At 53.0% G+C, this 10,920-nt stretch overlaps 4 protein-coding genes across 4 annotated transcripts; all 4 read left to right on the top strand.

Moving 5' to 3' along the window:
* Positions 1-112: 112 nt before the first annotated feature.
* Positions 113-2,345, top strand: PV07_03059 (uncharacterized protein; the record flags this gene model as incomplete). The annotated part of the gene is made up of 2 exons (XM_016389722.1): positions 113-206; positions 256-2,345. 2 exons carry the CDS (start codon positions 113-115, stop codon positions 2,343-2,345), a joined length of 2,184 nt encoding a protein of 727 aa, XP_016251624.1.
* A 1,164-nt stretch (positions 2,346-3,509) lies between these two features.
* Positions 3,510-6,583, top strand: PV07_03058 (uncharacterized protein). The gene is made up of 7 exons (XM_016389721.1): positions 3,510-3,954; positions 4,020-4,315; positions 4,377-4,446; positions 4,509-4,657; positions 4,708-5,113; positions 5,174-5,809; positions 5,868-6,583. Exons 2-7 carry the CDS (start codon positions 4,187-4,189, stop codon positions 5,870-5,872), a joined length of 1,395 nt encoding a protein of 464 aa, XP_016251623.1. The 5' UTR covers positions 3,510-3,954; positions 4,020-4,186; the 3' UTR covers positions 5,873-6,583.
* A 410-nt stretch (positions 6,584-6,993) lies between these two features.
* On the top strand, positions 6,994-7,502 carry PV07_03057 (uncharacterized protein). Its single transcript, XM_016389720.1, has one exon. It carries the CDS (start codon positions 7,093-7,095, stop codon positions 7,474-7,476), a length of 384 nt encoding a protein of 127 aa, XP_016251622.1. The 5' UTR covers positions 6,994-7,092; the 3' UTR covers positions 7,477-7,502.
* On the top strand, positions 7,480-10,654 carry PV07_03056 (uncharacterized protein). The gene is made up of 3 exons (XM_016389719.1): positions 7,480-7,964; positions 8,034-9,329; positions 9,385-10,654. Exons 2-3 carry the CDS (start codon positions 8,243-8,245, stop codon positions 10,383-10,385), a joined length of 2,088 nt encoding a protein of 695 aa, XP_016251621.1. The 5' UTR covers positions 7,480-7,964; positions 8,034-8,242; the 3' UTR covers positions 10,386-10,654.
* Positions 10,655-10,920: the final 266 nt, after the last annotated feature.

The raw sequence follows: 10,920 nt of genomic DNA, 5'->3' as shown, positions 1-10,920 counted from the left end.
TGACCTTCCTGTCCCTGTCCTTCGCCTTGCTGTCATTCAAGTCTCTCGCGTTAAGGGTGGCCCCCGGATGATGACCGTCTTGTGAAAACACTTGTTTCGTCGCTGAGCCAGCATGGTTTCCCACACACGGTCTCGGAGCAAAGGCTCATTCTCCATCTTCTCCTTTGACACCATCCGGTCATTCAGTCGTGCTGGTTCTCGACAAGGTAAGAAGTTCCCAAGTGGCTGTTCTCGCCATCTGACCTTCTGTTGCAGCGTCTCGGATCCCCTCAAAGGATGAACTGCGCGATCGGACAGAATCCAGTCTCTCTCATCGATGTGATCCCAATGACCAACCGCCAGCCTCCCCGGAGCCGATATCCCCTGACGATGTCGTGGAGGGATCTGTCAAGTCCACGTCAAAATCACCACAAGGCCTGGGCAACCATGATGAAGGCCAACAAATTCGGGGTGAAGCAGAGACCGCCGTACCGCAATTCCACAGTACACGTCGTCGAGCACATCGGCTGCGTCCCAAATCGTGGCTGTCCTTTTCACGTCTATCCTCCCAAAATCAATACCCTCGCAGCATCTCCACTCAGCTGCCCAAGACTTCTTCTACCTCCACGGTTGCTCGCAGCGTCATCTCTGCTCCCGTCCTTACCAGTACCACCAACGTCTCCGTGGCTCGTGCTGAAAGAGTCCATTGTGGAGAAATATCTGATGTGGCTTTTGCTCAATCCACTTGGAACTCGCAGGTTGGCTGGGTTGCCACCAACAACCAGGACGCCGGAGAATCGCCCAGTGACAGATTAGCTTCTGAGGGAGCCCCTGGTGAGCGTCTCGAACGGGCTACCAATCTGACAACGTCGAAACGAGGACGGATTCTCCAGCTGAGGAATGCCATAAGGAGCAAGATTCGAAATGGGGCCTTACGCCCGCAAGGTATCACGACACAACAGAAACAAAACCCAGAAACTCTTGGAGACGTAGAAGGCGACCAAGATCCGACGTTGAAGAGAGATTTGTCACGTCGGCGTGCAGAGACTTTGAACCTCTACAAAGAGAAGATCAAAGGACTTACAGGGAATGGCCACATTCGACGCAAGTCTCTGAATAACAACAAAGGTGCAGCAGAGTCAAGAGGCGGAGACTCTCCTCTCCTTGGCCATGGCGACATCATAGACGTTCCCACGGCAGATTTGGCTGCCGAACATAGCGATAGTGAGTCTGCCTTTGGCTCACTCACCAGATCTTTCACCAGCGCCGTTGACAAACTTGATTTCCACTCGACCCTGCCACGCAACATGTCCTTCCTGAAGTCCAGGTCGTCCTTCTTTCATTCAAAAAAAGGGGAAAAAGGGGGCGGAAATCGAGATGAAGCGAGGCAGCAATTCCCACCGATTTCGCCTTCCAGGCCAGCGCCTCCAGTAGCTCAAGTGATAGCCGCTTCGTCTCAATCAGATCTCCTGGGGACATTCGGTTCTGGAGCCCATCCCAAAAAGCTAACCTCAGCACCACGGCCTGTTGGATCACACAAACCTGAGAGTCAGGACTCCGGATCCAACCAGGAAGACCACGCATCCCATCGCACTGCTGTTGCGCCATTGGTGTTTTCGGCTGAAAAGAATGGCTATGTGCCCGCAGCCCCGATAGCTGGATACCCAAGGGGCGTCAACCCATTGCGTATGCATCCACCTGCAGCAATGGCTGTGGCGCCATCGGTCCCATATCGAGCAGCACAGGCATTGCCAGTTGACCAAGATGCTCCTTCTAACCTCCCGCGGAGACACACGGCAACCCCCAACAGCGAGGACCGCGAAGGCTCAGATACGGCTTCACTCGAAGATGCCCCGATCTACTCTCCTTCTCTCGGTGATCTTAGTCAGTATGCCCGCGATACACCTCGCTCAACAAAAGCCGTCCCCACCGCAAGCAGTAGAGATCAGCACGAGAGTTCGGCGTCGCCTCGAAGCCCAGTTAAGAAGGATCTTACAATCAAAGCACAAGCCGGTCCATTGAAGAAGAGCAGGAGTGGTGTGGGATTGTTCTCGAAATCTAAGGCGGAAAACACATCAACAACCGCAAATCACACTGGAGGCCGGGCTGAATCACCGGTGTATCAGCGTGATGGCAATCAGCAGGGCAGCTCCGACAGCGGCAAAGGAAAGATGGTGAAGAAAAGTAAGAGTTTGCATTTTGGAGGACTTTTTAAGAGGAAGGATCCGTCTGACCTGATCTCGACCATGGCATCGTCCGCCTTTCAGCCAGCGACTCCTTCTCCACTTCGAAAGGTGATGCGCTTTGGCAGTCAATCGACACGAGGTGGCGGCAATTCACCTACAGCGCCGTCGGCAAAGAAATAGAGTGGTCAAGCAAACAGGGTGGCGCATTGTAAGGACAGACACGGAAAAATGACCCAGCCCACCAGAGGCAAGACAGACAGACACAGAGCGGGTCTAGGATGAAATTGGGCGCGGACTGTTTAGCATGGGTATTTGATACCTTGCATGGCTGTACGAAGATGGAATAAATGTCGCCGCAGCGTGGCCGACAGGGCGGGCCTGGATTTGCGGTGTAAAGTCAAGGGGATGTGTCCCGCTGCAGAGTAACCGAAGAATTGAGTGCATGGTGGCTGCATATGTTCGAGAAGATGGCTACTTGTATTACTCCAGATATGAGGTTTCAAAAAGGGGAGGGAGAAGTTGAACTATGGTGAGATCGACACAGGCCGAGCCTTCGGTTCCATGCATTGATCTGCGTATCTCTAGTCAGTCTGTGGGTTTCACATCGTCGACCAGCCATACGAGGTTCTTCGGACCGAACTCATCTCAACAATGATAGCGATGCCTCATCCGACCTAGCCCAACAGGGAGAGAGAGAAAGGGACGGGTGCAAGTAAAGCAAACCTAGCGGGTCCTCGGACCAGTCAAACGCACAGGCAAGGGCTGAATGACTTTGCCCCAGAGTGTCAGCGCGCAGTCAACCTTGCATTGGCCCGAGGTGGAGATGGAAGAGGTATGAACAAGCAAATGACCAGAGATTACATGATCTTTTCTTGCTATTCTTGCGCTTCTTTCTGTGTGGACGGTTGGGCCAGATTGGTCCATCTGGAAAGCCTGGGAGCCTGGCTTTGGGTGATGAGTTGATCGTTTGATAAGAGGCCTGGTGCGCCTGATGTGGACAGTGGTACCCTAGCACTGGCGGTTAATGGAGCAAGATATGGCCCCTGTGGTTTGCTTGGCCCTGTAGTACGAGCAAGAGCCAGGCGTCGGTTTACCGCCTGGGTATCCCTCAATGGAGTTCTCGCCCTTTCCCCGGTTGGAGCCTCACTAGGATTTAGGCGGTAGGAAGCCATTTCACCGCCCACCAGTGATGCTTCGGCCTACTACTGGGGACGGAGACTTGCACAATTGACGCCTAGTTCACCTACCCACTCTGCCCACCGCCTACAGTCTAGGTGGTCTAATTGATGCCTAAGCTCTCGTAGGTACCCTGCAACAGTGCCAGCGCCCAGTGCCACCCACCACATTGTCTCTGCTGGTCACCTCTTTTCCCCCCTCCCTATTGTGTTATTTTTCTCATGTTCAACTGTTGTCCATCGTGCACTTTGGACGACTTATTAACATATCGCTGCCCACGGTCCTGGGTTACCCCAGCCTTGACACTAGAAAAAAGGCCCGCAAAGGCTCTGATGTCCGGCGTCAATCCGGGTTCCTGACCCAGGTTCCACATTTTCCAGTGGGTGGCAGGCTGCGGTTGTAGCCATCGAGCCCTGCATCCAGCCATTGCCCATTGCCGGCTCGCTGGCTCCTGCGCAGTCTTGGCAGGAGCTGCTCGATTCTGACTGCAGAACTTCGACTCCTTCTTGAGACAACACATCCTGCAGATGGTGCTTGCCTATCTTCATCTTCCATTGATCACCTCATTATCCCACTGCATGTTCCTCTAGCTTTGCCTGATCTCTTTGGTAGCGTATGCTCCTCTCTTCCGCTTGTTTGTCCTTACAAGAATTGCTGCATGGTTACTGACTGCTGCAGTCACCGCGGTGGCGGAGGTGTGAACCGCCCTGAGGCTTCGCACTTTGTACCTACATAGCCTCCCGACGTCGTCCCTCTGTGCAAAATAGCCTTCTTGTCGACAAATCTTTCTCCTCTCCTCACCATCCCGCTCGACACCTCATCCGGATCAATCAATTATTGCAGCCATGGCCTCCTCCTCGTCCAATGTTGTCGGAGTGCATTATCGCGTCGGGAAGAAAATAGGAGAGGGCTCGTTTGGCGTCATTTTCGAAGGCACCAACCTACTCAACAACCAACAAGTTGCAATCAAATTTGTGAGTATCCTACTTGTCAGTGTCGCCATGACTTTTGAAGAGCTAATGAGGTGCGACACAGGAACCGAGAAAAAGTGATGCCCCTCAGCTGCGCGATGAATATCGGACATACAAGATCCTGGTTGGCTGTCGTATGCTACACCTTTTTTACCTCACGAGCTTTAGAACCCGCGAGACTGACCCTGTCCTCCAGCTGGCATCCCCAATGTCTACTACTTCGGCCAAGAAGGTCTACACAATATTCTTGTGATCGACCTCCTCGGTCCCAGTTTGGAAGATCTCTTCGATCATTGCAACAGACGCTTCTCAATCAAAACGGTGGTGATGGTTGCTAAACAGATGGTACTTGGGACCCGCCCGAAACCACTCCCAAATGCTAACCCGTTGTGTAGCTGTCGAGAGTGCAGACGATCCACGAGAAGAATCTAATCTACCGCGACATCAAACCCGACAACTTCCTCATTGGCCGACCTGGTACGAAGGCTGCTAACGTCATTCACGTCGTGGACTTTGGAATGGCCAAACAATACCGGGATCCGAAAACCAAACAACACATTCCTTACCGTGAACGAAAATCGCTATCAGGCACAGCGCGTTATATGAGTATCAATACACATTTGGGACGAGAACAGTCACGACGAGACGACTTGGAAGCTCTTGGGCATGTTTTCATGTACTTTTTGAGAGGCGGGCTACCATGGCAGGGTCTGAAGGCCGCCACCAACAAACAAAAGTACGAAAAGATTGGCGAGAAGAAGCAAACGACGGCCATCAAGGATCTGTGTGAAGGCTTTCCGGGTATGCTTCCGTGGACCAGTTTCTTCAGCTTGAGACCTCCCTAACTAATTCGTGCTACAGAGGAGTTTAACAAATATCTCAGCTACGTCCGTAATTTGGGCTTTGAGGACACCCCGGACTACGACTTCCTACGAGACCTGTTCACGCAAGCGCTTAAAAACACCGGTGAGGTGGAGGATGGTGAATATGACTGGATGAAGTTGAATGGCGGTCGTGGTTGGGAGGCCGTCAAACAACATCCATCGCAACTTCATCTGCATAATGCCAACGCCCCTCCTGATGCCTCTGCTCGTGCCTTGCACGGAGCATCTGGCGTCCGCGCAGATGCGCAGCGACCTTCACGAGACCGAGCAGCAATATCGGCCGACCGTTTAAACGCAGCGCAGCCCCCGCCCCCAGGGTCACCAGCGAAGCCGGGAGTAGCGGCCATGGGGAAGAGCGCTCGAGATCGCACAAGCGGCGCCGCCGGGGGCAATCTCCCAAAGAGAAGTAGTGGGTTGGCCGGCCAGCTGGACATGAACACACCTCCAGCGAGTACCCAAGCACAGTTCCAAAACAGCAATGCCAACCTGGTGAACCAGCAGGTGAGAACAAGCCCCGCCGCCGGGGCCTTGCAGAACAACCAGGGCCGACCTGCACAACAACAGGAACAGCAACCTGGTTTCTTCCAGAAGATGATGAAAGTGCTTTGTTGTGGTATGTTGCCCAGGCATATGAGTCTGTCCTGGATGTGAAAACTGACGTTCTCCCCTAGGTTGAAAATGTCGAACGAGATCATCGCCCAGGCGGCCCACATCTCATTGATCTCGACGGCCAATCTCCCCGCGGTTAACCACTTGATGGATTTTGCGCCTCGGCTCAGACCTGGAGGCATTCATCCTCTGACTCAACGTCTCGAATTTCCTCTATTTGGCATCGGTTGGCTCGGAAAAATGGCCCAAGGCAACTCTTGTCGTTACCCAAAAACAGGCGATACAGGCGAGGACAAAATCCTTAACGACGGATCACGATCACTTTTGTGCATAGCATCTTTCCTTGTTTCCTCATTTTTTCGTTGGTGTGTACAAGGATCAGCAGGGTGTTATCTATGGCAGCATTTTTGGGTTGGGGAGCAGGGTGTTCCTGGCGTCGAATGCACGAAGACTATTGGCGCTCCCTGGTACAACGAGGAGTAGGCAAAAGGAAATTACTACTACAATAACAAGAAGGACAAGAAGAAGAAGAGGATGAGCAGAAGGTGGAGGGGCCACAAATCAGGGGTCTAACGTTCTATCCCTTTGAAAGGCTGAATGAACTGGTGTAAAATAGACAAGAATAACCACAAAGACCCAAAAAAATAACCAGGGAAGAACCACGCAAGGAAGGCGGTAATGAAAAGACAAAAGATTTACAATACAATATCGAATATGAAGCATTTGCTCTGGACCATGGTAGCAATGCACGGAACACGGCATCGAAGAGCATCTGGTTTTACGGTGGCCGGTCTGGGAGGGACAGGCTAACTTGGCAGGCACCGCTACACAGCCACAACCCATGTGCTAGCTGTTGTACCGAGTGGAATTTACTCGTACCAGGTACTCTGACCTTGGTACCTCGCTAATTTCTATCAGAACGGTTCCAACAACGTCACCATGTCCTGGATCTTGCCAGGCACCAGGATCTCGAGCAAGCGAGCTGACGGCACTTTGACAGATATGGGTGGGGAGGGGGACTTTGCATCTATATGAACACACATCAACGCAGGCCTCCGAGGGCAACTGGCAAGGTCACCTACATACTTACCTAGCTAGGTATTTTCACAAGGCAGACACACCACCACCAACACCAGTCGGCGCTGTCGGTCATCAAGGTCCGCCAGGGGGGGGGGGGGGCGAGGGGACGCCAGGTGATTATGGCCTCTCTGGTTGAGTCGTCGGTGGATGTGGGTCACGGGTAGAACATTCATGGACCAAAAGGCAACCAGGACTCAAGGCTAGGGGATGTGGACTTGGGCATCATGTTGCAGAAACTCCCTGTGTGGAATTTGGCAGCTTTTAGCTGATTCGGCTTCTCACTGGTGGTGGCTGCTCGGAGGGTGGTGGGGTGACCGCCGATGGGTGACATGCAATGATGAACAGTCTACTCGGGACGGAGTACTGTATGAGGTACAGAGATGGGAGTACCGAAAGCCTTCTGGCAGGTTGAGCTTTGGAGAGCTGTGGCGCCTATGGTACCTATACTCATGTACCGAGTACCTAGGGCTGCTGAGGCCCCAAGGGATCTTTCGGTTGCCTTTTGGCACCCGTGCTCCTAAAGAATCGAGGGGTCGGGCTAGTCAATGGTACCTAGGGCAAAGATCCCCAGACACCAATGGGAGTGCTTAGACTGGCTTCCCGGCATGGCGCTTCCCTCGTTTCAAGTGTACTTCGTTAACCACCTTTCTTTAGAACCCCCCCATCCGGCATCTCGCATCTCACACCTACCTCGCACTCCTCCATCCCACTGTTAGCTTTCCACTCTGGATACCGCATATTTGTCGCTGCTGAAAGCCAACACCTCTTCCACTTCTTGTCGACTATATCGCCTCTCCTTGTACCCTGGTTGCCATTTTGCCCTTTCGCGGGCTTCTTATCTTGCCGCCATCCATCTCCGCGACTTACACAATTCCCCAGCTCGCCGCCGCCGCCAGCATATCGCACCCACCCAAGTTCTCATCTCGAGTCTACCGCGCACCCGCATCTGCTCTTTTTTGCGCTCTGCGTCGGCGTCGCACCGGCCTGGCGATACTGTGCCTGGACAACTCCAGTCATTGACAGCGCTCTGCGACTACTTATAATATCCGGACTGCGGCATAGCCTCACTGTGCGGCTGAGTATGGCCCCCAGCCTGATCCGACCACGCATCGTATGAGGACATCTTTTTCTGACTTACTGCGCCACAGGCTAGTCTGCAAGGTGTACTTGGATACCACATTCTTACCACCAATTGAGCACAATCTCGAGCCTTATCCCGGCCTCAGACGGCAGTATACTCCAGGAGGAGCCATCGTTTCTCGGCGGCCCCAAGCGCTTCATCATCCTTCCCACCTGGTCCCTTCTCCGCATCTCTTCTAAATCGGCGGTTCGTGCCTGAGCGATTGTGTTAAAAAAGATGGACAATCCCCGAGGGAGATCTCCCTCGAGAGGCAATGCGCAGCACATAAGCCCTCAGCCTTCCCCAAACCATTACCCCGGCATTGTACCTGGAGTAGACCCCTCGGTTCAACAAGCCTTGACCACTGGCAAGTTCAATACCTCCAGCAACGTCTTCAACAATCCCTTCCTTGCTTCTCAGCAACAGGGCGGACTCCAACCCGATCCAAACGAGCCCAGTTTCTATAATAATAGCCAATATCATCAGAACATTTATTCAGATCCTCAATTCGGAGGCCAGGGTCTGGACCAGTCCTTCAGCAGCGGTGGCTTCATGTACCAGGGCGAAGATATGGCCGGTGATTACAGCCAGACCTATTCTTTGAACCAACCCTTCGACATGAACCCTCAGAACAATGTAAACCCGGCAGAATTGAGCAAGGTGTCTTCACCCCAGGATCACCAGTCCCCGAATCTGCATCCTCCCGAGAATCATTCGTCTCAGCCAGGTTCGCCAGCTTCAACAAATGGCCAGTACTACACCCCTCAGCATTCAAGAAATGCTTCGCTCGACCCCTCCAGTGCCTATTCCGGCCTGAGTTTCCAACAGCACCGGAGAGCGCCATCGGAGCATAGCGATATCTCGTCCGCGAACCATTCCCCCTACCTTGCTCATACAGAATTGCACAACCCAGGAGTCGACACTAACCACTCGCCGTATCTTCCCGCACAACCGGACACGAGCAACGCGTTTGGGATGGAGAGCTTTAGTTTGGGCGATCAGGCGCCGTACCGGTCTCCCAGGCTGATGCCAAGTATGGAAGCCAATCAACAGGGTCTTGGACTGGACGGAAGTGGCTTGCGTCTGGGTCAGCCCCTGGGAATTCCAGTGCCCGACGTATATACCACACAGGCGCCCCAATACCAGCCGCCCGTTGTTCCCAGCAATCATTTGCGGAATACCTCGGTCGTCTCGGACATTGGTCAAGCTGATCAGTTCCAACCTCCAACGATCAACATTGAACCGGCGCCGGTGTCGAGACAGCAAAGCTTCGGGCCGCAGGGCGAGGCCACTGAAGGTGCTTTGAGTCCTCCTTCGAATAACAGTATGCCGTTGCAATCCCAGCTGACATTGTGAAGAAAAGCTAACTTGAGATCTAGGGGGCCGTAACCGAAGCAAATCCGATGTCACATTCACACGCCCCTTGTCAAGGTCGAGTTCGCCGGGGCTCACTGCGACTAACGCGAACCGCAACAGCCTCTCTGTCCGATCCAGCACTCCTGAGAGAGGTCAATCACTCTCTCGGGAATCATCCCCTGGACCAGGTGTACAATCTGGGCGCATTGACAAGAACCGCCGAGCTAGTACCTCGTCCATGGGTCAAAGCAGGGATTATATTTTGGATCTCGCCGATCCTACCAGGCCAAACGCATCTCCTTCCGGATCAAATACGAGGGTCCAAAAACACCCCGCTACGTTCCAATGTAATCTATGTCCGAAACGGTTTACAAGGGCCTACAATCTACGATCGCATCTACGAACGCATACCGATGAACGACCTTTCGTGTGTACAGTCTGTGGAAAGGCGTTTGCAAGACAACATGATCGCAAACGCCATGAAGGCTTACATAGCGGGGAGAAGAAATTCGTCTGCAAAGGCGAACTCCACTCAACGCCGGGTCAGCATTGGGGATGCGGAAGGCGGTTTGCAAGAGCGGATGCCCTTGGTCGGCATTTCCGCAGTGAAGCCGGACGGATATGCATCAAACCCCTTCTGGAGGAAGAGAAGGCAGAGCGGCAGAACAGAGCGATGATGGAGCAGCAGCAACAGCAGCAAGCACATTATGCTCAGCAAGGCGGGCTGCAACCCGTTCCTCAGCCAATGATGATTGGCATGGACCCCACGACAGGTGCTGGTGGGTTCGCTTTACCCGCAGCGCTCCTGCAGCAGTATCCTGCATTGCAGAACATAGATTGGTCGCAAATTTCGACCGTCGACGATCAAGGAGACCTCAGCGACGTTGGCGGTATGGGAAGATCAGGGTTCGATGCATCAAGCGGTGGAGAGTACTATGATGAGGACATATCAGATGGCTACGTAAGTGGCAACGGGATGGATTTTTCGAACCCTGCGGCGCAGCAGATGTACATGGGAAGCTGAGTCTATGACTTGGATTGTTTTTGATGTTGCTTTCTGGTACTTTGCTCTTTTGATGATATCCCTGGTTTGGTCCTTGGTTTCCTTCTTTTTCTTTGGCTGGCCTGATGGTCAGAAACTGGTTTCGGATGTTTGATAGATTGTTTGTGTCAATGATCCTGATGACAACGGCGGACGGCAATAAGGAAGAAAGTGCAGGGCTTTGGACAAGCCCCAGAGATACTACCCCTGTAATGATGTCAATGAAATGATGCAGTTGATGGACTCTTAAACGTGGACCAGTTCTCTTATACCGTATCGTGCTGGAAGTATGTCTGTGGTAGGACAAAGAGAGGATCGCAGGAAGCAGACGGTAAGAGGTTGGACAGGGACGATGAGTTCCCAAGTGATATCCAGCTCCTTGTTCCAAGGATATATCTTCGACAAAGGTAGTGCTGGCCAAAAATGGTTCTCGTCATGTCGATAACAGATATTTAGCGAACGAAGAGCGTTCACGCTCAGTATCAAAGCAGCAGAGGACTCCATGCACACAGCAAAG

The sequence above is a fragment of the Cladophialophora immunda genome (genome assembly GCF_000835495.1).
Source record: "Cladophialophora immunda strain CBS 83496 unplaced genomic scaffold supercont1.2, whole genome shotgun sequence".
NCBI classification, from domain to species: domain Eukaryota; kingdom Fungi; phylum Ascomycota; class Eurotiomycetes; order Chaetothyriales; family Herpotrichiellaceae; genus Cladophialophora; species Cladophialophora immunda.
The sequence above is the reverse complement of the archived record's forward strand: the minus strand, read 5'-3'. Positions and strand labels throughout refer to the sequence as shown.

Excerpts from the sequence above, each read along its gene's own strand:
- PV07_03058 (XM_016389721.1), top strand. The coding sequence starts at position 4,187 with ATGGCCTCCTCCTCGTCCAATGTTGTCGGAGTGCATTATCGCGTCGGG. Across the intron at positions 4,316-4,376 it reads AACAAGTTGCAATCAAATTT|GAACCGAGAAAAAGTGATGC; the intron begins GTGAGTATCCTA and ends GGTGCGACACAG. Across the intron at positions 5,114-5,173 it reads TCTGTGTGAAGGCTTTCCGG|AGGAGTTTAACAAATATCTC; the intron begins GTATGCTTCCGT and ends TTCGTGCTACAG.
- PV07_03057 (XM_016389720.1), top strand. The coding sequence starts at position 7,093 with ATGTGGACTTGGGCATCATGTTGCAGAAACTCCCTGTGTGGAATTTGG.
- PV07_03056 (XM_016389719.1), top strand. The coding sequence starts at position 8,243 with ATGGACAATCCCCGAGGGAGATCTCCCTCGAGAGGCAATGCGCAGCAC. Across the intron at positions 9,330-9,384 it reads GAGTCCTCCTTCGAATAACA|GGGGCCGTAACCGAAGCAAA; the intron begins GTATGCCGTTGC and ends CTTGAGATCTAG.